A 26,222-nucleotide genomic window follows, 5' to 3' on the forward strand; every position below is an offset into this window, starting at 1 on the left:
GAAGTGTCCCTTCTAAAAATGAAGTATTTAAGTTTTACGTCCCACGGTTATGCCGGCTAGGCTAAAAAAGACGGTGATGATGAGAAGTGAATGAAATGGTGGAATGAAGTGGGAGGAAACCCACGCATACGGTGTTTGTCCACCAAAACTTCACTTGGCACGAGCTTCCCCATACACCAGAGGAACCAGGGACCCCATACACCAGAGGTGAACACACTACCACTGAGCCACCGCTGCCCCAAATGTCCCTTCTAATCAGTATGTCCAAGTTGTTATATTGCTGTCCTTTAATCGTGTCTTCTGGTTTCTTTCCCTACCGTTTCTACACCACTGATAAGTGTACGAAAAATATTTCTGTAATGGATTGTGTTAATTTCAATAGAGAGCACAAATTTGGCAGGATGTTGGTGTTCATGTTTCGTGACTTGGTGTTCATATCCTCCCGTACAGGAAGTTCTTAGTTTGCTTTATCTGAAGAGATAGTAATGTAAACAAAAGCAGAAAGAAAAACCAGGACGAGAACTACTAGCGTATCCTATCATTATTTATAAAGTTACTTAACGAGCTTCACCTGAGTTCACTCAAATTGTGTAACAGTGGTTTGAGAGGCTTTCGAGCGAAGACGTGTTTCTCCTGAAAGCACGTGGTTTACTTTTTTTAATTTATAGGCGTAGGTAAAGTTAATGTAAATATGTGTAAATTGTGAACAGAAGTGTAATACAACTAGTAGTCGTAGTTAAGATTATTTTAATTGGGTTCAGGTGAGTATTCATGTAACTCGCAGTTCTATGCAATATATCAGTGATCAAATGCGTTGATGACGTGTCACTGTTGTCCGTTCACACTGTTTTACAGCTTTCTGACCACTTTCGTGTGTTTTGTTTTGATTTTTATGATATATGAGTCACCTTGCATATGTTGGGCTTGAATTGACATTGACTGTGCGAGATTTTTTTAAAGCATAAAATGCAAAGCGATTCTTTATGTACTATTTTGTTTCTGACGTTCAGTGTTACCTGAAGACTTCTATATTCGATTGTAAATACAGTGAAACTTCCGAATAACGGACACTGATGGGACATGGATATTTGTCCGTAAATGAGAGGTGTCGGTTACAGAAAAGTTAAACAAATTTAATTATTCACAAATCGTGTAATAATTGTATGCAGTACACTGCAAATATGTTATTTATAAAATTAATTATAGGCTAATATCGAACTTCTGTACTCACCTTTCGACTTTCTAGGAGGGGAGGATTAAGGGGAAATCTCCTGTGCAAAGAAACAAAAATCTCGCTGAGGAATACTGCGAAATATTTGGTCTAGGAATTAATTCGTGCGGTTGGTACGCACACATTGAAGCTCTAGTACAAACACAAAATACATAAATACCTTAAGAAAAATATTGTCCATCGCTAGCCACCACTTTCGCCCATCTGTCAGGCAATGTACGGATTCCGTGGCGAAAGAAGTCCTCATCCTTGGAAGCGATCTAGTCAGAGACCCATGTTTCGATATCTTCTGAGGAAGTAAACCGCTGTCCAATCAAATCGTTGTTCATGCAATCGAACAAGTAGTAGTCCGAAGGAGCAACGTCTGGTGAATACGGCGGGTGGGGTAAAACTTCCCATCCGACATTTTCTAAATAGGTTTTGACCAGTTTTGCGACATGTGGGCGAGCGTTATCATGTTGAACAATAAGTTTATCATGTCTGTTCTCCCATTCTGGTCGTGTTCTGGCCAGAGCTTGCTTCAAACGCATTAATTGTCGTCGATAACGTTCTCCATTCATAGTTTTACCCGGTTGCAGCAGCTCATAGTACACCACACCTTTCATATCCCACCGTATGCACAGCATAACCTTTGCACAGTAAATATCTCGTTTTGGTTGTGATGGACCTGGTTCACCTGGTTTCACCCAGGCCTTTTTTCGTTTAGGGTTCTCGTAATGGATCCACTTCTCATCACCCGTAATAATTCGATGCAGAAACCCCTTTCTGCTCTGTCGTTGAAGCAGCAATTCGCAAATGGTTTTTCGTCTTTCAACTTCTCTGTCTTTCAATTCATGTGGAACCCAATGTGACATCTTTTGAATCATTCCCATGGCTTTCAAGCGTTTGGAGACTGTTGTTTGATCAACGCCTAATGCTGCTGCAAGTTGTTCCTGCGTTTGACACGAATCCTGCTCGAGCAATGCTGTCAATTCTTCGTCTTGAATTTTTTTTGGCTGTCCAGCTCGCTCTTGGTCTGCCAAGCCGAAATCACCACTTCTAAACCGTGCAAACCACTTCTGACACGTTCGCTCAGCTAGAGCATGGTCACCATACACTTCCACCAAAATACGATGACTTTCAGTCGCACTTTTCTGCATGTTAAAGTAATGCAGCAGGACACCCCGCAAAAACACTTTATCAGGCACAAATTGCGCCATGTTCACTTAACTACAAACTGGTGTTGTTGACGCTTTAATCCACTGCCCTATACTACGAACGATACGCGATGACAGGGGTTTGCAACACATGTGTCGATACACGGAACTGTGGGATGCTCCGTTCGTTGCGCCATCTCTTGTCCAACCGCACGAATTAATTCCTAGACCAAATATATTTTTGTGATAATTTTCTTCTCAACTACAGTACAAGTAACACCTCTATAAATATCCCTTAATTCACTTACTAACTGTAATAGAAGTAAAAGTAACCCAACAAGAACATGCATTATTGTTATCATCATCTCCAGGTATAAGGATATGGGAACTGATTATAGTTTCACTCCAGGCGTATGCGTGTATTTCTCTGTATATGTGGTGTTTTATTTCTCAGTAACTATTGGCCAGATCTCAACCAAATTTGGTGGGCAAATAGCCTATTACCAAATGAATAAAAACGGTATATTATTTGGTGGCCGGACTCAGCCGCGGACAGGCTCGGATAGGTTCGGCTCGACTTGCCTTGCGAGTGGTATATTGTTTGTATTAAATACTAGTGTCAATGTCGACATAAGTAGCCATTCGTGATGGATTATGAATTTCTTAGGGAAAAGTCTGCTATAATTTTCTGGCTTGAAAACCCGTGGACATTAGTTTCTGATTCAAATTTTCTTATACCGGTAACTGCTGGTTCAGTTGAAAATGTATTTTCAAATTGTAGAAGATGTATTCTGTGCTAAATGCATACGAGCTGAGAATAATTCATGTTCGTTAAGAAGAGATTTCTAAAACGTTGGTAAAAGAAGCCTATCCGTTCGAAATATGGTGTTGGAGAAAAATGGAGACGTTTTAGAACAGATAGAAGAGAAGAGGACGCTTTAGACAACTTTCGTCCCGCTGTAGAAGAAAAGATGGAAGGAAAACGAGGAGTAGGAAGAAAAACACAACTGATCGATGATTTGAAAATAGAAGAAAATATTGGGAGTTAAAAGAGGAAGCTGAAGATCGAGAAGCGTGGAAGAAATTTCCAGGCCTAAACTTAAAACTCATGAGTCCCAGGGCCTGCTAAAAGCCAGAATACTTAATAATGATATAAATTCATAAAACAGAGAGTTTTCTCTCATTACACTAAATTTTTGCTGTTGCAAAAAAAAAAAAAAAAAGTATTATGGAGGTGTCCGCTATTGAGATGTGTCACTTAAAGGAGGTTCAAACAAAACCCACCTTCATCAATAAACCAATCTTATGAATTTTCTCGAAACAAATGCATTACGCTGTATTGTAATGTTTCAATGACACTCATACTAAATATAATCATATATTATTTAAATCGGCGATGATTAATTATAATACACCGCGACCCGGGACAATATAGGAACCTTATTTTTCTTTTTCCACCACCCCTTCTGAGGTGATTGCTCGCGGAATATGTAGAAATCATATACTTTGTAAATCTTCGTTCCATTCTGCGTATTCTGCTTCTTGTTTCGTGTGTCTAGGCCAATAAGATCATGAGCTAGGGACGTTAGAAAGTAACCAATAATTGTCCCGGTACCAACGGCATTATCACACAGAATGAAGTCGATAAGCAAAATGTTAAAGAAAATATTTTGACAGCTAATAGCTGAGTTTCTACTGAGCATGTTGTGACTGTCAACTACGCCCTTTCCGTTATATGTGGAATTTAGAAAAAAGAAAGAAAGAAATCACACTTATTTTTCATTTTTATTCGCGGGCCACCATTTATTTATCACTGATTTTAATATACCTTTGTATAACAATGTAATATACTCTTCCATGTATGCTGATGTTTCTACATAAAATGTGTCGAGCTCTTATAAAATATTTCCTGGGTTCGATTCGCGGTGGGGGCTGTCGGTCGAAAAAGTGTCAAACGCTTTTTCAGGCCAGCTACCCTGAAAGGTGGTTTTCCTCATTCCCCCAAGCAAATGCTAGGGTGGTACCTAACTTATAGGTCCCAGGCCGCTTCCTTCCTTCCCTTTCCCTGGACAGTGTGCGCGCCGAGCGACGTCATCCCTCAAACGTAACGGGCTAAATGGCCTTAGATGTCGAAAGCCCAGAAATCTCAATCCTAACTCATCCTCTTAAAACATACACTATGCAATCAAAAGTATCCGAACACCCCCCAAAACATACGTTTTTCATATTAGGTGCATTGTGCTGCCACCTACTGCCAAGTACTCATTATTAGCGACCTCAGTAGTCATTATACATCGTGAAAAAGCAGAATGAGGCGCTCCGCGGAACTGGACTTCGAACGTGGTCAAGTGATTGGGTGTCACTTGTGTCAGAAGTCTGTACGCGAGATTTCCACACCTAAACATCCCTAGGTCCATTGTGTCTGATGTGATAGTGAAGTGAAAACGTGAAGGGACACGTACAGCACAAAAGCGTACAGGCCGACCTCGTCTGTTGACTGACAAGAGACCACCGACAGTTGAAGAGGGTCGTAAAGTGTAATAGGCAGACATCTATCCAGACCATCACACAGGAATTCCAAACTGCATCAGGATCCACTCCAAGTACTATGACAGTTAGGCGTAAGGTAAAAAAACTTGGATTTCATGATCGAGCGGCTGCTCATAAGTCACACATCACGCAGGTAAATACCAAACGACGCGTCGCATGGTGTAAGGAACGTAAACATTGGACGATTGAACAGTGGAAAAACGTTGTGTGGAGTGACGAATCACGGTACACAATGTGGCGATCTGATGGCAGGGTGTGGGTATGGCAAATGCCCGGTGAACGTCATCTGCCCGGGCTGCCATTCCCCAAGAAACAGTCCAGAACCTGATTGAAAGTATGACTGCGGGAGTGGAAGCTGTCATCAAGGCTAAGAGTGGGCCAACACCATATTGAATTCCAGCAGTACCGATGGAGGGCGCCACGAACTTGTAAGTCGTTTTCAGCCAGGTGTCCGGATACTTTTGATCACATATTGTATCACAAACTGAAGTTTTAGTGTATACAGACATTGCAAATAATTTTGTTCCAATAATTCTAACTATATCATTTTCAGGAGAATTATTGCTAACGAGATTAAAGTCTTTAGGCGTACGTGTCATTTTTGTCCTTGAAGATTACTCTAATAATTCTAGGAGCAGTTCATTGGTACTAGAAAATCCATTGCGTCCACCAAACTAACTCCCTCCTATCGAATGACACATTTTCTTTTATTCCTGATTGTTTTCTTTTAATTTTTCGTCTCAGAATACAGTAATACTTGTTTCCTTTTCTAATGGAAAAAAATATTACTATATCTTCATTGACATTAAAATGTTTTTAAAAAATACTCAAATTTCTCAGGCAAATAAATAAATAGATTCTCCAAGGAAGACTTATTCTAACCGCTTGCATCGCTAATCTCAACTGAAGCAAAACGGTACTCCATAATCGAAAAAATAGTGTAATTTTTCTAGTTTTGATCATTACAAGCACTTGTTGACGACATTTAGTTTTGAACACACCGGATATTCTATCAACAACCTTCTGACTTTTGTATAAATTTCACCATTTTTTTTTTAAATTTTTCCATTATAGTCACTTTTCTGAACTGCTTGCGAGAAAGATTTGCGAAATTATAGTGCACAATATGGCTGTTTGTCGAAGTTCTGGTATGTATTAATCAAATTCTGTTCTTTTAGTTTGCTGGAGTGATGAGTCCCTTTTTGTGTGTGATTTTGGTTCTATTACATTCACATTTGCAATTGTATTGAGCAAGACAGATTATTTTGTGTAGATATTCAGTATTTGCATTTTTTATAATGTTGGTATTAATATGGTACCGGTAGTGATGCTGTGCATTGTAGAAGTAAGCGAGAGTATTATATTATTGAATATTTTCATCGTCTTACCTTTCACTAATTTCAGTCCTAACTAACATGTAATTCCTAATCTAGAAAATAAAATTTTTAAACAATAGCTATCATCAAACTTTTTTTTTTTTTTAACTCTGAGGAAAGAGGTAATAAAGTTAGTTCCACAAAATTGACTGATATTGAACCGCAACCAGTGAGGATTGTCGGAAAACCTTAAAGAATGGATGCACAACACATTGGATCGAAAGAGTAATGTTTACAAATTATCCGAAATGTTTTCTAAATGTCGCATGTGTTAAGGGAGAAGGGAGGGGGGAGTTGAAGTCATTCTCTCATCGACTACCCGAGAAGTGGAAACAATTAGGAAGGCCCCAGCGTCATATTGCACCAAGATCATATATATTACGATGCTTATTGTGGACAACAATTTTTAGATCGGGGAGAAGGTGATTTACCCTTTGTTTGAGGTAAATTCAGTCCTCACTCTCGAATGTTTTTACCTCCATAAGAATAACGGGAATATCCTCAAACGGAATATCATGGATACCAGTTACAACTGCTGTGCGTCAGTAGAAGGCCAGTAATGTTTCGACCATATGACTTCAAGCTTTGTTCTCATGCAGTTGTACACTATGAGTGTCATCGTCATACAGTGCCGGTGTTTCATCTGCGTAAACTTCGGATAAGACATGTTCTTGGCTAGAAACATCACTTTTTGCAGTTTTTTCGGCTTTACAAATCTTCAATTTTCCTCAATAGCAAAAGCCTCAATAATCGTAAAGGCTTTCGAGATCTTTCTTTGCATTAACACACAAAGTTACATCGGTCGTTTTCATGAACATCTCTGTAGGTAATGACCCGCGCTTTTCCAGCGGTCATCATTGAAGTGACGTTTGTACTAGTGGTGGGCACAAAAACCGGTTTTCTCCAAAACTGGTTCGGTTTTCCACAGGATCCGGTTTCGGTTTTTTCCAAAATTTGTTCTATTTCTTGCCAAAATAGTGTCTCGTTGTTCTCCGGAAACCGATTCCGTTTCCACAGAAATAGTTTTGTGTGTTTTCCAAACGTTTAACTGAGTTGCAGTAAAAAACGAACCGTTTTTTGGAGAAAACAAACCGTTTTCGGTGAAAAACCGAACCGGTTTTCGAGAAAACCGAAATGTTTTCGGGTTCCAGTTTTTCTAGAAACAGGTTTCCGGTTTTTATAAAAACCGATTTTGCCCATCCCTAGTTTGTATAGCTCTGCCCTTGCTCTCGGTCGGCAATATGCTATGTAGTTATAAAAAATAACGAAGTCGCGCTGGCGTTGCACACAGTTTGCAGCCTTAGTTTGTGATGGATTGCACGAATCACTACTACATGTGCCATATTTTTTGGTCATAACACGCTGTGGCAATGGATTCTTTTCCGAATCTTCTTTAGCACAGATCTTGTGAGTTTCACTAATACCCTCTTTGGATGTGATTTCGTTTGTGATGTAAATTATAGAGGAGGCTTCTGTGCACGTCCCATGCTATGGAAATCCAGTGCCCGGGGCGAGAGTATAGGACGGCGCCCTTGTACATATGATTGAAGTTGACAAGCCGCGAAGAGCGATCATGATTAGCTCGAACCGAAAAAAATCGGAAATAAACCCTGTTTTTCTTTGATTTTGAATACTTTTTATTACTTTTTTCCTTCCATTTTATATATATTATCTTTTTCGCCTCCCGAATTTTGCGTCCCCTTACTTTGGCGCCCGGGGCCGTCCCCCCAACCGTACGGCACTGCTGTGCATAACACTAACAGTGACCCTTTCTCCCACAAAACCACTGTTCCGATGCAGTTCTTGTATGCGGGAAATTCTAAAGTTTGCACGGAAAGAACCATGACATACCCTTCTCAGAAGCGAGTATATATATATATATATCGACGGCATTTTGGCCACTGCAACACCTATGCTGCACAACAGCTGAGAGACATGTACGTGGGCGTACAGTTCTGTAACTCTGAGAAGCTCGGTTTAACATTGTTGCTGTCTGCAAGTTGTTCTATCAACGGTTCAGCCTCCGTAGTATTTATATCCATCAAGTGATTTTTTATAATCTTTAAAATAAGTGAACTTGGCTATTGCTGCCATGAATAAACTCAAAACTTATTTTGTAATATACTAAATTTGAAACAGAAGTTTACTGCTTTCGTAGTCCCAAACTTAATGCAAAACATTGAGTTTTGTTGCGCCATTTTATCACTACATCCAAGAAGCTTTAATCTAAGATAGGTGGGCCAAACTCATTGAAAAGACGCGTGAGGTGTATGAAGTCCTTGTCGGAAAGTCTAGGATAGAGAACTTTGGTCATGAAATAGCGTAGAGTTTTGCAATTGCAATCAAGAAGCCCGTAAAGTGACAATGTTAGCTTCTAGTACTTGGAGCAAATCAACAACATACACTTCACAGTTTTTATTTGACTGTAGGTAGAGGAAGACTATATATTTTACTTCATTATCATCAGCATTATACAATGAGCAGAACTCGAAACTCTACGTGGAGAGCACAGTGGTTTAGCGATAGAGCATACCCCTCTGGTTTAAGGGGTCCCTAGTTCGATCGTGGACCATTTTAATTTGTGATTAAGAACATTCTATCCGTGGATTTTCTTGGGCTCTCCCGTTTCCTTCCAAATTCTCATTCCACCACTATTTCATAAGCATTCACTTTGAGTATTCATCCATCTTCTTTAGCGTAGAGGCCATAATCGTGGGTCGTTAGAGTATAATTTCAGTTGATTTTTTTTTTTCGTAACTAGGTGGATGGGATTAATCCGACCGTTTCTGAACGAGTATGTAGAGATAGGGCTATCCAATGGAAGCTGTCCCCAATATACGAACATGCAGTTTATTATAGGTCTATCTGATAAATGTAATAAACGCTTTATATGAACATGAGCTCCCTCATGGCTAAGCGGTTAGCGTACGCACCTTTGGCGTGGGAGACTCGGGTTCAATTCCCGGCAGGAGCTCATGTGGTTCGATTTCCACGTTAATCAGTAAGTCCACGTCTCATATAGCCTCGCTGCTGAAAAGGCCGCTAAACTAAAAATCTAAATTATTTCATAAAAAGCATTGACATTGATTGAAAGATTCTTTTTGTTATAAGTATAGAATGTCGGTTAGTGTTGTATGAAATTAGCTTGTGAATTCCAGTGAGTAATAGCACTACAAGTGATCTGGTAGTTACTGAGAGACTAGTTATTTAATTTCTGTAATATAATAATGTGGAGAATCAGATGAGATGGTAAATCTTAACTTTATTATCGAATAGTGTAGTTGTCATGACAAATGACCATCATAAGGTGGTTGCTGATCAGGGTCATACAACAACTGACGTCTTCTGATGATGAAATGTGAAAGTGGAATAGCACTGACTTCATGTATGAGTCATCTGCACAACCGCTTGCCTCCTGTAGAAGTAGCTAAATCTCAGCAGATATCGTATTGACTTTGTGAATAATCGTGCAGATAAGCGTAGTAGTTTGTTTTAAAAGTTAAATCCAGAACATATACTGTTACAGTCTAGTGTCAAATCGTTTGAGAGTTGAAGCAAGATTAAGAAGCATTTTGTGAATATTATCGTTTTGTTGCGATACTACGTAAGTAGCAGTAAACAAAAAAAAAGTTATATTTAAAACACGTTGTAAACTTACTGTCTTGATATGTTAATGACTAATACACTTAAAAAGCAACGGGGTTTATGATGCTAAAAATTGCTATTGTTTTAGCCATCAAAAAAGTAGTTAAATAGCTTATAGAATACTAGCCGAAGTGCCCGTTCTACTTACGGAGAGATGGAAAATATTTGAACCTCTTCTCCTCAGCATGCCCATACTAATGAAAGTATAATACGTAATAAAAACCCCAAAGGATATTCTATTTTTGCGTACATTCCTCTACTCCCTTAGGATATATCTTTTAATTAAATACGTGATAAACTCCCATCTTGAAGTAGTTGTATATTGAAAAAGTCATTTCAAACTATTGAAATATTTCCTTGTGACACAGTCATAAACAACAGGCAATGTCTATTTCAATTCGAAAAAAGTCATGTACTGTAGAAAATGCCGTCTGTTCCTCCTTAAAATGGAAACTTTCGAAAACTGGAAGAGATGTGTCCCTTTATTGTAATCAGAAGTTTATACCGAGTTTCAAATTCTAACCTGATTGTCTTGTGACATACTGTTCTTGGCTGAAATTTTGAACTCCCTGTAGCTCCTTTAGGATGCGTCCAAAATAACAATAAAATCCCAGCTCACGCTGGTATACGTGTCTACGTGTTTTTAATGAGGAGTTTGTACACTAAGTTTCATCTTTCCAACTTGACAAGATCGTGGGACACTCAATTTTTCGCATAAATTTCGACCTCCCGCTCCCCTCTTAGGGTACGCGTTTTAATCAAAGTGATATGATAAAAACCCGTTTCGAAGTAAGCAGGCTATATCCAAAAATTCATTTTAAATGGTTCACGTTTCCGCGTCAGTGGCGGCTTTAGCGGGTAGGGACGGGCCTACCCTAAAATTTAAAAAAATATATATAAACACTAAAATATATAATAGAGGAAATGTATTTTCCACTACTTATATTAATGATAGATAATTATTTAACAAATAACATCAACCACTACTGTAAAAATAATTTCCTACTGTCATTAATCTATCAAATGTGTATATGTATCCACAAGCGAGGAAGCGGCTTGCCCAAAATTAAAATCCTAAAGCCGCCTCTGTTACCTGTGATGCGATCACAAACAAGATTCTTTTCGTTTTTACGTAATAGAGAGCTAAATATAGTTAAGATTATCTGAAATTATAGATAAATCTATAATTAACAGAATTTAACAATAAAGCAGGCAGAAATCCGTAGAACAGTTCATAATTTTTTTATACATATCTAAACTAGATTGTGATATTCTTCCTGACACACAGCAATCTCATTTTCAGCCTTAATTCACATTTAAAATATTTACGGAACGTTTTGTTCGGATCATTGACCAGGTATACGAAACATGTCTTAAATTAATTCCTCCATTTCCAATTCTTAGTGATATATATATTGGTGCACTATTGATCTGTCACAACACCACTAAAAGTATACAGCCGTAGCCAAAAATTACCCTCGAATCACCAATTAACTACTGTGGTCTAGCACAAAATCAAAAGTACATAGCCCTAGCCAAAAATACTCTCGGAATATTAATATGCATTTTAATTCCAATGAACAAGTGGACTCAGGGGGTGTGAATTCTTACTTATGGAAATTCTTCCTTATTGTTCTTCACAGGTACATAAAGGATTTTAGCAATAAACGTAAATCTTCTTAGTGTATTCTTTCATATTTTGTCGAGAGATTTCTATCTTTTCATTAAATTCTGAGAAATAATAAATCACAATAAATAGTTAATAATAATCTATCCCGAGAAGTTTCGATATTCCAGACAATATTGTCATCAAGTGAAGCTCTATGAGAGAACTGATTTCTACTTTATTTGTAGATTTGAACAACATACTGACTGTAAGGCATATAGGTTGTTAATTTTAACCATATTATCTACACTAGAATCCTACTATATATGCTGTGTAAAATAGGCAATTGAATAAATCTTACTTGCTGATAATTGAACTGAATCCTGGTCATCTAATGGAATATTCAAATTCAGAGGAACCATTAATTTCTATCTCAATCAGGTTTTTTTTTTTTTTTTTTTTTTTTCAAAAAATCTTAACTCATCTAGTTTATTTTTTATTTTAGACGTTCCAGCTACTGCTGCTATACCTTCGGCACTAATAATATCCTCTTTTTGACGTGCATATCATGACGATTTTTGACTTAGCATCTCAAATGTAATAGGGGATACCAAGAAAGTTGCCGATACAAACATCTGTCACATAAATAAAGATAATTAAAGAGAATAGAAATCAATTCCATATGAATTACAGAATGGCCTTAGACATGCAGATACAAAGTACAACAGAACAGAAGCTATGATGGTATTAATTAAGAAAGAACACGAAGTCTTCTTTAGTCATTGTCTTTGAAAATTTCCGGCGCTGTCAAGTGGGCTCTAATTAGCATCTTGCACTTGCAGTTTTTTCTGCTTTTCGTCTTGTCATATGTTACATAGGATGAAGTTACAATGCAACGAGTTATGAGGAAAAGTAAACTTTTCCTACAATCACCCCCTTAAAACTTGCGGTGCCGCTCTTTGTTTAAAAAAATTACCGTTGAGTCTATTTGTCCTTTATAATGGAGAAAGGTTTTCTACAGATAGTATGGCGTACTATAATATTATTTGAAGTAAACTTTTGCAGAATGCTTATTTTTATTTTTATTATTATTATTATTATTATTATTATTATTATTATTATTATTATTATTATTATAGATATTGTACCATTATTAGCACGCCACTTGCCGCACTGAGAACCTTCCATGTTCCAGGGTCTTCCGCTAGCCTTTTCGTCTTCACGTACGATTCTTGTATTTTAATATCGTCCATTAATTGTAATTCCTTCTACCCTCTCTTTACTGTTACCATACCGTCTAACTGTCTCCCATGATACAGTACCTTCTTAGCCAATGTCCCAACCAGCTTCTCTTCCTCTTCTTAATAATATCTAAAATTGTTCTTTTCTCCCCCACCATTTGTAAGACCTCATTCGTTTCCCCCTACTTAGCTAATCCTCTCCATTCTTCTTCACACCCACATTTCGAAAACTTCCAGTTATTTTTCATCATTTTTACGTAATGTCCATGTTTCTAACCCACACAGTACAATACTCCACACGAAGCATTTTATAATCTTTTCTTCATCTCCTTGTTCCAGGTCCCGTAAAGTATTATTTTCTTCCCCCTAAAGGGTACTTTCGCAATTCATATACTTACTTTTATTTCACGTTCGCACCTCATATACCGTAAGACTTACTTTGCACAAGATTTAAGCCATTTTAAAGAAAATCACATGTAACTTACAAACATAGTGATTTAGAACAGTGTATTTTAAACATATAATAGCTAGATATGTAAGTTAAACATTAGTGCAAGTTCATTAGTAAACATTCAGTATAACCATAGTTATTGAAATATAAACTTTGGTGTAAAGTAACCCCATAGCTGGGGTTACTTTGCACAACATAGAGAAAAGTGTGTTCAACATACGAACATAACGTTTCTGTGCAATGTTTTCCCTTCAGTATTTATACATTTTACTTTCTACACAAAACTGCATGCAGTCTACAAATATTGATATTAGAATGAGGGTACCGGTATCAGTACTTATCGATATTTGTAAAGAAAATTATGTATTTTCTAGTACCGGCACAGAAACCGCATTCTAATCGTTGAGCATATGTCCCACAAAAATGCCAACTCAGGAACAGAAAAAAAAAAAATCCCCATGAACTGATTTGCCTTGGTTATTCCTTACGTATGTCCAAGAATTTCATCCCAACTGTAATTAGCGGGAGATTTGCGGAATTTGGGACTTTCTGGCTGAAACCAACCCAAATCGCATGATTTTTTTTTTTTTTTTAAAGAAATCTAATATTAGTCATTCCTATGCGTATAGGCTGCAACCCCCCCCCCCTTCCAGTCTAACGACTTCTAAAAGAAAAAAAAAAAACGAAGTCTTTGTGAGTGAAGCCTTTCTCAAACTACTTTTCTGGATCCGCCACTGTTCATAACTTATTTTCCAACAAGAAATTAATTCCAGCATCTTCCTAAATAGGAAATTTACCTAAATTTAGAATGCAGGAGGTTCTAGTAGTAATAATTTCCTATCTAAGCGGTATTTTGGACCGGTGCAAAGTAACCCCGACTAGAGGCTGAAACCGCCTTCTTCCAGTTTTACTTTTTTTATGACTTTAAAACATTTCACATTTCAGTTTCAACTATTGCATAAAGGTCCCATTATACACAGTAGTATTCTACGAAACTGACTTAACTTTGACGGAAAATCTTGTACGTGATATCCTTAAAATTTTGGCGGCCTTTACAGTGACTGCTTTCCACACCTCTAGAACAATGAACCCTCCCAGTAATTAGAATTTATGTTAACCGCCAACATTATAGCCAAAATACAGTTAGATGTTCTATCTTACGGTGCCAGTTGAAACTTCCTCTTTTCTGTTCATGGTTTTGGCGACAGAGGACTGTGAACTCTTTTCATATTTTCTACAAAGTAAACCCTGATGTGGAAAGTAATCTTACGGTAATCATTAATAATACTACCCAAGTATCGAAAACTAATCACCTGTTCTACTTTCTCCCTTCCTACTTCTATATTTGATACCGATCGCTTCGTTCCAGTCGCCATGGCTTTTGTCTTTTTCACATCTATTTTCATCCCATATTCCTCACAACCCTTCCTAACTCGTAATATCGTACTGATTTTCTCTTCAGATTCCACAAGCGCAATATCATCTGCAAACTGTATACACCTAATCATTGTACCTCCTATCAAAATGCCTGTCTTTCTGTTCGCCTGTATCATTACTAGATCCTTTTCTTCTTTAAGTCTTAACATCATAACTCAATATCATCAACAAATTTTACTTTCACTACCTTCTCTTTTAAGTGCTTACCAATAATTACCCCAACACTATTATGACACAAAGAACAAAAACAATAATAAACACAGCACTTCACTTATCTTTTCTACGTTCTTTAATGGTAGCCTTCTACTTCATTTCAAGACTCATAGTTCACTGCAGATGTAAAGTTTCAGATGTTACTGTTAATAGAGTAACTTTACATCTGGTGTGTATCTAAGGTATCAAATATTCTCAATTAAAGCATCTCATTGCAAGCATGAGAAATAATGGAATAAAATGCATGTCCATTGAAATGGACAACAAGACAGAAATGATTAATATGAGTGACTCCAGGGAAGTAAAACATACTATATCTGTTTTGTTACAGTTACTTTATTAATCTTATTGTTATATGTCTCGCCTAAGTCTACAAAATTAACATCAATACGCACAACATGAAATCTAGTGAAATCTAGTATACAGACCCGTAGACAGTCAGATTTCTTAAAGAGGACAGAAATTAATACAGAGGGGCCAGTGACAGACACCATTGTTCAACGCTAAACTCCTATTTATTTATGGAATCTGTAACAGAGTAGTAGATCATCTTTATCTTTCACCTCTCATTTTGTGAACATTAAATAAACAACTGAAAAGCTCAGGAAGGCTGAAGGTGGACACAGACGGTATTAAGTTACCCCTTTCATCTGTCAGCTTCTTGCCTGTTCTACAATTTATGTATGTTAGCAGGTAACATTGTGTACCTCGATTCAAGTATTCTTTGGAAATGCATCTGATCCCATAATCTTTGATGCTTGCCATGGTGGAATAATAGAATACCTGAGTTTCAAATTCCTAGAACAATGGGTTACGTTTGGTGCATCTATAGCAAACAGTATATCATTTTACGCAGAAATAAATATGGTTAAATAATTTAGTAAATAAAATTGCACGAGTTCCTTATGTAGTTCTGCTTCAATTTAAATATTCTCAACAATTTTCGGTTTTAGAGAGGGCAAAAAATAATTTAGGGTAGGGATTGCCGACTCTAACCCTTACCTGACTTTGGACCTGCTTATGTAAAAGCATTTATAGTGCCTTCAATTGAACCAACCGTACGAATTTTTCCTGATTTCATCTGTGGAATATTTCGATTGTATTAATCATGAAAATACAGCTTTGGAACGGGTTTAACTGGTAAACTTGTTCTACTCACTCTCGCTTTCCTGGGTGGGCTGAGAAAAGGCAAATTTGTATCAACAGACGGGGATTACAAGTGCAGTTAGTTTTACTGCATATCCTCTTAGGCAGTGGTCGAAGTGAGACGGTATGCTGTGGTATGCCATACCTACTCTGTTTTCCGCGATGAAGGCATACCGCCTCTGGTTTCCAGTGATCAAGACATACCCTTACTGGAGAATAGATTCTATATACCTTTAATAAATCCATTTTTATACGCAGTAATTGACGAATAGCTTTGCACGCAAAGAGATTTTATTTCGTATGTAGAAATTATTTCTAAGTTGACAACACCGACATTTTTGTTATCTTTTTCCTACCTTTTGTTTTGAAAAGGAGGTGCCTTTAAAGGAATTCACCTAGTTTATATTTTGATGTGCCATATTGAATTGTTTCTTTCTTAAATGTGTGTGTGTCTTCTTGCCTTAATGCATATAAATGCCATATTTTGAGTATGGGCGGATTTAGGGGTTGTCTGACGTGGAATATCTTTCAATCGGGTGAGGGTTCCGGGAGTTTTCCCGCAGGAAATTATTAATATAAAATCTCGGTTTTTGAGCATTTTCGTGTATTTTCTATAACACACCATAAAATGATATTTGTTTTTTTTCAGAGAGTTGTTGCTGGGGGATCAAAGTTTTTTCATGTTCCTTGCCCCTGTAACTACAGAGAAACTCTCCAGTGATCTTTAATAATTATATAAATAGAAATGCAATCTTTTAGACAACATACCCTCACTGTATTTCAGCATTTAGAAAGCCGGTATGTCGAGTCAAAATCGATATAAAACACACCGCCTTTTTTTCCCCATTTCGAACACTGCTTTTAGGACACTAGAAGGGGGATAAATGAGATCTCCAGTTCTGTTCATAGATATTTGCTGTGGCAACTCTTGACGAGGTCACACCGGTGAAGTTAAACATCTGTCGCTACAAATTAAGGATAGAAAACTTATGAAATGTTCTAATTCTCGTATAGTTAGTACATCAGGTACATTTAGGTTTTCTTCCGGTAATATGTAGCAATAAAATTCTAATTTTTACTGATGTGACTTCACCTCAAGAGTTGCCATTTGATATTATGAGCAGCGTTGCCAACAGTAGACGAAGTACAGTCGCTAGATAGAAACATGAAATCATTAGTTCGTCGTCAAATGAACGTGTAAGTTATTAGATTTGTCTGTAAACGAGAAAGTAATCAAACACACGGCAATAAGGTGTATTATAAGTAATAGTGTACTCATGTATTTAGAGTCGCAGAAAACCTAAAATTCATTTAATGGTTTCTTGTTGAAGTTTATAGGTGTTAAAGTTCTATCCAAATGATTTTAAGGAATGGCGTACTTGAAAATTGGCATTTAGCAAAAGGAGTCCAAGCCTATTACGCCCTTTGGATTTCAGTATGTTTATACTTTTAAAGACACATTTCTGTTCTGCGTTTGAGGGAGGCAAAGATAAAACAGCGAACATTAAATTGCACAAATCGCTGAATGGGTTTGTATGCCCAGCATTGTAGTATCTTCTCTCCAAAATGACACAGTATCATCTGTGTTCTTCCATTGTAAATTACCAATAGTGCACCATTGTTAAGCAGTCTTGTCAACTTAAGTTATTAAAAGAACTTTTAGAAAAAAACAAAATTGTATGTTTGTCGTCAGAATTACATTTTGAAGTAAGTCACCAGATTTATCACTCTAGATTAGGTTTTATTAATATTATTTTATCGCTAAAGAGCATATAAAATCATTAAATCTATCAAGAAAGTTACTAAATTGGCAACACTGTATTTGAGAAAGAATTGTTTGATCATGGGCATATTCTGTAGGAAAATTTACGTAGACAAATGGTCCATTTACTTCAAATTTTTAAACCTCTTAATTTATGAAAATGAACAGATTTGAATAATTTAATAATTGCTTTTTTGAGGGGAAAATGAGCAGACGAATAGAAAAATCAGTTCTATATGGCCAAAGTTCAGATAAAGTTAAATAAAGTTCAGATTATTTCACATATAGATTAAGATCGTGTCTTGCTTTGGATTTGTTCTGGTGTGTGCATTACTCATAGCACAAAATGTTTTCTTGAATTGCAATTTCAATCAATTTCATTCATTGAATGTTTATCAATTTCAGTGCTGCAAAGTATGTAAGTATATGCAGAAAAAAAAACTACGGCTTGTCCTTTGTATAATAACATTCTGATTTTCTAAACCCGTCTCAGTTATTTCGCCTCTTAAATATGTTTGTGCAGATCATATTGCAACATATTTATGCTTTTTCTGATTGACGATTTGTATATGCCTGATTTTTTAATGTCTTCCGATTGTTTGAAATTCCTTAGTATTTTTCTTTTTCCTAGCATATTCCTTTCAAAAGTTTGATCTATTCCTCACCTTTTGTTGCAAGTTTTGCTATAGTTGTGCTGTTATTCATTCTTGTCTCAACGCATGAAAGATTTTTCCCTTTTTTCTCTTTTATTGTTTTGATTATGTTCTGTTGTTGCTAATCAAGGCCTGGGAAGCATCAGCTTTTGGTCTCCTGTTTTGAAATCCAACATTTTCCTCAGTAGTTCTGTATTGTCACTCAGATCGTTATTCTTCTCCATTTTTTGCATTTTCAAATCACATAAATTGCTGGAGTGTTCTCTGTGGCATCTATGGACTATTACTGTTTTCGGTCTTACACTTTGCTCCACTGTAATGTGTTGCAGGGTGCGATATAGAAACCGATCCCGTGATGATGTCCGAATTAGCGTCATTGGTGACGCGGCTGGAGATTGTTACTGACCGTCTGGAAGCATTTGCAGGCATAATCGCTTTAGGGTGTCCTGACAGTGAGTATATAATGTCTGATAATCTTTTGTTGTTGTGCCCATTACCGTCCCTTAGGGTTCCCAACTGTCCCGGTTTGGGCGGGATTACCCAGAAATTCCACTTCTTTTGTCGAAGGAATTCTTTTGTTCACCGGGACATTTAAAATCCCGGTAATCAGTCTTCTGTTCTTTGAATAATGAATACTACGTTGAATAGAAATAGTAATAAATAAAATGTAAGTTCAACTACCGCAATCATTAGTCTCAGGAAAAATGCCGACTCTTTCTTAAAAATTCAGATGATTGCAACGACGACTGATTTTCCCAGTAGCAGTGGTTGTCTGAAAGAAAAGCAATTGATATTCCTTTGTATGTATGTTCATAGAGTTTCATTTCTTCTGTACTCTGAAAATCCTTTTTATATATATAAAAAAGGATATTCTAAAAAATGTTTGACTTGATTTGATATTTTTACCAGGACCAAAATTTTATTATTTTTTTTCTATCCCAGGAAATACGACACTGAACATTTTTTTAAAAGTGGAATATGCCATAACTAAAAGTTTGTGATGATGATATTAATGATACTTTTGAGAAATTTGATTTTTCATAAAAGTATTTGTCTCGTGCAGTTAAATGTAGTGATAATGAGAATTACAAACCTGGGAGGTTACAAAAATATATATAAATAGAAATAAAACTAATCATGTAATGTTTGGAAATCCGGCCTAAGTTGTAACAACTTCTTTTTTTTCAAATTTGGCTGGTAACAGGAATTTTCCTTGCCTCTCAAGTAACTACGAGGTAAATGAATATGCATAGGTCTATTGTCAAATATTTATCCCTGAATGGGTCAACCCATGGTTGGGAACCCTAACGTCCTTTCAAATCTTTCCTACGTTTCTAAAATATTATAATTAGGTTAAGAATTACCGTTTGAGCATGAGATATCTCGTTCAGTTTATGAAAACTTTTCCCCAGCTGAATGAGAATTTTGGCAATACATTTACCTCTTTTGTTTTATATTTTTTCGGAGGGGGAGGAGTAAGTATTGATGTTTAAAATGTTTCTGTTTCTTCCCTTGTAAGATTCTGTTTGACTAAGAGAAGCTCTACGTACGTATTCTCTATGATTTGAAATAGACATACTGCTGCCGAAAGTACTCTTGCTCGATGAAGTCAACATCGTTTATTCGGGTGGCAGGGCAACCAACCCGTAGTATAGCAAGTGCCAGTTTTTAGTGTTGCCCACAACAAGACTAGACGAGACAAGGCTTTTCAAATAGAAACAGATATACTTTTCGAGACAAGACATCATCAGATATCATCTTGTGGGTAGCACTACTAGTTTTTGTTGTAGAATCCTGAATGTGTTGTCCAAGTTTTGCATTCAATAAAATAAATGGGATGGAGCGTATACGCGTGCACTGTTCACAACACATCCGTAAAAGCACATTAGTAATATTACGTGATATAAAGATACAAAAGACAGCCACAATTGCAACGCAAACATATTGTGTTCTTTCTAAAGATCGGCTTGAAATGAATCGGTCTGCAGCATGTCTCGCAAATAGTCAGATTTTTATTTCCTTGCAGAGCTTGTTGCAAAACTTTGTACTAAGTACCTCAATACAAGAAGTTTGTATTGCGTTGAGCATAGTGTATACATTTCACTATGCGTACATATGTTCCAGATTATAACATGTAACACAGCACAAACATAATCTTAGAACAAGTTTGGACGAAGTTTATACGCTGCGCGAAACATTGGGCCTGGAGCATCAAATCGTTATATTCGGAAGAAACTCGGAATACAAGATAATTAGTTTTTGTGAGTGTATCAAACGTAAAATGATGAAAGTAAGTCTTCTCTCTGTCAACACTTAGAAAAACAACCGTTTTTTAATTTTCAGTGCACAAGCAGAGCAATTTTTTCATCTTATGATTATGTCTGTTTTACTTTCACACATATCGTGGTACCCTTTTTACGGAGTCCATGATGATGATAGGGTGGCTGCCGTTCGATCCTAGGCCAAGTGTATTCGGACGGGATTTCTCTTACAGTGTTAATTCTACCATTTCTTTCACCATTAATCCAGCAGCATAATTTGAGATTTTGCTTGGAGAGGAGCAAGACTCTACGGTATATGTACAATTTCACGTTTTTCATTATATATATAGTATTGATCAAGAATAGTTCGCTATAAAAATATCAATTTTACGATTTAAATAAGTGAGTCCATATGAAAGGGAATTGTGTAGAAATTAAATTTCACTATCATTTTTTTTTTATATATATATAATGTAGGAAATGAGTATTTCGTGTTTACAAGTGTAATATTACAAGTATGGAACCAGTACAAGGGCTATTCTACAGTTAAAATGAATGCTTGCATATAAAGAATGACTGTGTAACATACTAATTTTCATCCAGGAGTGTTTCTGGACAGTCTGGGAAACCTGTATGCTATGTTTACAAGTGTGAAGCCATGACAAGTGCTCAAACCTATGTGCTTTTATGCGATATAAAATTATTTTCGCATACCCTCCGTCGCTGACGCGTCTTCTTCCTGCGGACACCCTCCCCGCGAGCCCCCCTCCCCCCTGCTTTGCTCCAGCCCTTACTCTGTTAGATAGTATCTCATTTTCGTACGTCATCTGGCACAAATTGGTTTGTGCTGTTTGCGTGATCGTTTTTATGGCATACGTCTGATGCGTATTTATACTCTTGAGAGTAAGTCCTCAAGTGAGTCCAAACGCACTCACGTTACGCTAACTAAAAGTTCGTATGCGCCAACTACTGACCTATGGCCCTCTGTACTGCTCCCAGTTGCTGTTTTCAAGGAAAGGCCAATCATTTTAATGAGCGTATGTGTGAGTTTAAATCGCTATTGGTAATTTGTTTAGTTCCAAAATATTCTTGTAAATAGGAAATTCTTGAAATACTTTTGTCCTTTGTAAAGATATATATTTATGAACATACAGTATTGAAATTGTTCCTATTCCTACGTCTTCCGAATGATCTGTATAATATTTTCGTTGAATAATATGCTACTTGTTAGTCTGGTTAAATGTATTATACGTGAGGTATCTGACTTCATGAAACTGTTTCCGTTTGTTTGTGTGTTCGGAGGAAAGGAAAATAAGTTATCCGGACATTCATCCACACCATTATCCGGATACATGGCTCAAACTCGAAGATCAAAATTAGTATTTATGTAAAAGCGTAATGTTACAAAAGAAATTAATAGCATTACAATTCTTGGAAGAAAGCATATGTGCGTACCGCATGTGAATACACGTATTGAATGCATATAAAGTCATGAAATTATTCTTTCAGATGTTAGTAGTATCATGTACGAGGTGCATATCAAAACAATGTGTCATTTTTCTCTAGTTCAAAAACGAATGTAACTAAATTTGATTGTATAAATTAAGTTTAGCTGATCTTTCAGAACTTGTTTTGAAGGTTCGTCTCGAAAGGAAAGCGGTGATTAATAGTTACCCTGAAATGACAGATTTCACTGTGGGGGGAGCATCATGCCATTAAAAGTTTTTGTTTGGACATTGTGAAAAAGTTATCGTTATTTATAAGAAGTTAGAGAATGTTTGGGGGATAATACTCCTGCTGATTCTTAAGTGGGTTTGTTATTTTACTGGTGTGTCAAAGTCTGGGTGCTCAGTTTGTACCACCACCAAGAAGACACGCTTTAGCTGAGGCCCTGGTTGTGAAAATGTTAGGGAAGAACTATTGAGGATATCTATAACCTCAATTCATGAGGATTCTCTCATGACAACTTGGAGCTGCCCATTGTTGGTTCACGTTGGGTCCCGACAACTGGATGAAGAGAACATGGCCTCTCGCTTGGTAATTGCCAGTTTTCTTTTGACAAGGCACTATACATTCAATGGGCAGGTGTTCTTATCTGTTATCACAATGGATGAAATGTTATTTCTTTCTTCAGTTCAGAAACAATGAAATCAGACAGTGGAAACATTCCTCTTCGCCTCCACCCAAGAAGTTTCACTAGGTGATAAGAATGTTCTTTACGCCATCTTTTGGAATAAAAGGGAAGCTGTGTCTGATCACGTACCAGATGGACAGAATATCTCTGGACAATACATTGTTCAACTTTTGGTAAGCGGTTACTTTGTGCATTGCAGCAACATCGGCTAAACATGTGTCAGTCAGGTTTTGTTCTCCACTATAAAAATGCATCTCCTTATTGATCGTGAATTTCCCCAGTGGAGAAAGAAACCTGGCTGTGAGTGGTTCAACCGATGTTGCTGCAATGCATGAAGCAATCACGTATTCAAAAGTTGAGCATGTAATGTCCAGGATAGAAGAGAAATGCTTCCTTACCCACCTGCTCACCTGTTCTCCGCAGTGAATGCAGGCTGTTTTCAGAGCTAAAGGATTCAATGTAGGCAGATGTCTCCTCCACCGATGCCATTGGAAATGCCATTTTCCTATGTCGTAAACAGAATCTAAAAGGATTCCTTAAACGTCTTTGGTAATTGGATAAAAAAGATTGCAATAATGTATAGAAGTAGACGGAAATAGGGTTGAAAAGAGACCGAAATGTAGATATTACTCGAAAAATTAGAATTGGGAGGTTTGGAAAGACGACCCGTAATTAGGGCACGCATTTTGTGTTTTGTGGAGTGAAAATATATCTTACAAAATCATGCAGTACACGTCCTATATTGCGAGCTTTACATTGATCAAAAGTACTTTTTTGCTTCGTATAGTGCTCTACGTACTTATTTGCTGTGTCATTACCTCCACGACGTTTGTCCAGTTCAAGACAATTGCACAGCCATCTCCCCCGCCCCCCGAAAAAAAAGGTTCTGTGCACCGGTGTTGCACAGAATCCTAATTTGGAAACCCCATGACGATTGACTGTATCAATTTTGTTCTATGGGCGAAAATCAGGACTCTCTATCCAAAATTACCCATTAAAAAAGACACGGTCAGCCGTCCTGGAGTTCCGAAATTTTGTGTAACAAAATACATTGATTCCATATATCCTGAAGTCCGTTGCTTTTTTTTTTTTTATGGCTATGTTACATGTATATCCTCTCTATCCAAAATCGCTCAAATTTTTCTCCCATAAAAAGAAAAAATGACAGTCAGTTGTCCTGGAGTTTCGAAATTTGAATTCTGTGTAACAAACTACATCTTGGGGTCCGGTGCACAGAACTTTTATTTTTATTTTTATTTATTTATTTATTTATTTATTTATTTATTGGGTGGGTGGGTGTGACTGTATTATCGATGGCCTTTCAACGAAAATATGAACTGAGATTTGCATGAAGGCTCAGACTGAAAAGACCCTAGGCACTTAACAAAGTTGGGCCTCCTTTTTGATAATTTAACGAAAAAAACACACTTCACTTTTTAAAAATATATTTAAGGTACTTTGATTTTAGAAAACAGACAAGCAAACTTAGATATGAAATAGACAAGTACCAACTATATACCTTTTTATTTTTATTTTATTTATTTATTTATTTTTACACTTTCAAGTGAACTGATAATTGTCAAAATATTAACTACTGTAAATTATTTTTCGTATCGTTTGGAAAATTTGACATTGTTTCCGTGTCCTATGTTTTTAATGTACATTATTCCGTCTCTCTAACTGGTGCCCCGTCCAAGATTGCTTACTTGACCTAAGTAAAACTTCGCCGCTACTAGCGTATGAACTCAAAAAGAAAATGAAATCTTTTAGTTTTACGTCCGATGATTATACCCTGTAGGCTACAAAAAGACGGATGATTAACGAAGGTGAACGACTGTGAAAGAATTGATTAATGGGAATGTAGGAGGAAACATTCCCGATAAAACTCACGGAGACGATGTTGTCTATCTCAAACTTGCATTGACTGGAACTAAACAAATGACCACTCACAGTAGAGGTGAGCGCTCTGCCATTCACTCACTGTTCTTCCATGTAAAATATTTGTGTAATTCATGTTCACGCCCCTGCATTTTACATAGTTACTCAGTTTAAGGCAGTAAAGTCCTTGATACAAATTAAACGGGCAGCAATTGACAAAACTTCCGTATAGTTTCTACTAAAGCAAGTGTCCAGTTATTTGTAGATGAGGAAACCATAACTTTCAGGTTTGAATTAAGGCTCAGCAAGTATAGTAAGCACACAAAATCTCATTCATTACTCACTAGCATCACTCATCATTGCATTGGCAACTGATTTCACAGTCCATTTATCATTATTTTTCTCAGAAAGGCACCGAGAGGTTTTCATAACATTGTTTATTGCAGTAGGTATATCATTAATTTATAATACAAATATCCGTTTCGTTAAAAATAAATAAATAAATAGCGTATATCGTAATCAACTTGATTATACTGTACATCAGAAGTAGGCGTACTTACTATGGAATAACTCTAAAAAGTTCTGGGACTACTTTCTAGTAAGTTAGACCTTGGTCTTTCAAACTAATTTTGCCTCGCGCTTTGTATTTCGAGGCTTTATTTGCGTTTTGCGTGTATTTAAATCACTTTGACCTGGCGCGGCTAGGAAAACCCTCAGTCATGTAGGTGGTACCAAAATTGAACGAAAGATCCTTCAATTAGAGATAATTTATGTACCGGTACTCTTCCGTTGTGCCCACGTTGGGGTTAATCATCATCTCAGAACTTGTTAAAGTGCTGTATACATTTTATGTGTAGGTGTTCGTAGTTATTGTCGATTTGAATCTTGTGTAATATTTAATTAATACTTGTAATTTTATTTCCAGACGAAAACATGAGTGCGACTGTAGAAGCTTATAACGATATACTCCAAGGACCACTGCGAACTTACTTGCAATGTTCAAGTAAGATAGGTGTAGATGTTGGTACCCATGCTAAACTTGTGCAGGAGGCCTTTGAGTAAGTGTTTCCAAAATCACCTCTTAACTGTATTTTCGATTTATAGTTTTACTGTTAGTACATAATTTATGAAAAGAATAAGGAATGATCGATCATTAAACCATTATACGATACAAATTACGGGAAAACATAGTAACTGTCTTTGTGTAAAAGATTGCGTAAAAGTATCAAATTGTCTTCGGAGAAAAAAAAAGTATAAATACAGGGATTTTAAAAGTATAAATAGATTTTTCTTTTAAACATCCATCTCTATACCTTTCTCTGTATTTACACCAAAGAAACTTAAGGAACTAAACTGATGCGTAACTACAAATATTCACTTAGATCAATCTTGGTATACGTCGTTTATTTATTGAGTGCCCAAAGTTTCAATTCATCTTCCTCAGCAGCAGTTACTAAAGTATCTACAACAATCTCATTACGTGACATGGCAGTAATAGTTGT

General features: G+C 36.7%; 1 protein-coding gene across 3 annotated transcripts in view; it reads left to right on the plus strand.

Moving 5' to 3' along the window:
* The window catches only part of capt (adenylyl cyclase-associated protein 1), a 161,694-nt gene that overhangs the window by 67,904 nt on the left and 67,568 nt on the right, over positions 1 to 26,222 (plus strand). For 2 of the 3 annotated variants that reach the window (XM_081755792.1, XM_081755794.1), the window contains exons 2-3: positions 18,777 to 18,899; positions 25,646 to 25,778. In XM_081755792.1, coding sequence (XP_081611918.1) covers positions 18,777 to 18,899; positions 25,646 to 25,778 — 256 coding nt within the window. The remainder of the gene's footprint in view (positions 1 to 18,776; positions 18,900 to 25,645; positions 25,779 to 26,222) is intronic. The other variant, XM_081755793.1, reaches the window with a different exon arrangement.

Source organism: Thermobia domestica, chromosome 4, assembly GCF_964235325.1.
Source record: "Thermobia domestica chromosome 4, izTheDome1.hap1.1, whole genome shotgun sequence".
Classification (NCBI taxonomy): Eukaryota; Metazoa; Arthropoda; class Insecta; order Zygentoma; family Lepismatidae; genus Thermobia; species Thermobia domestica.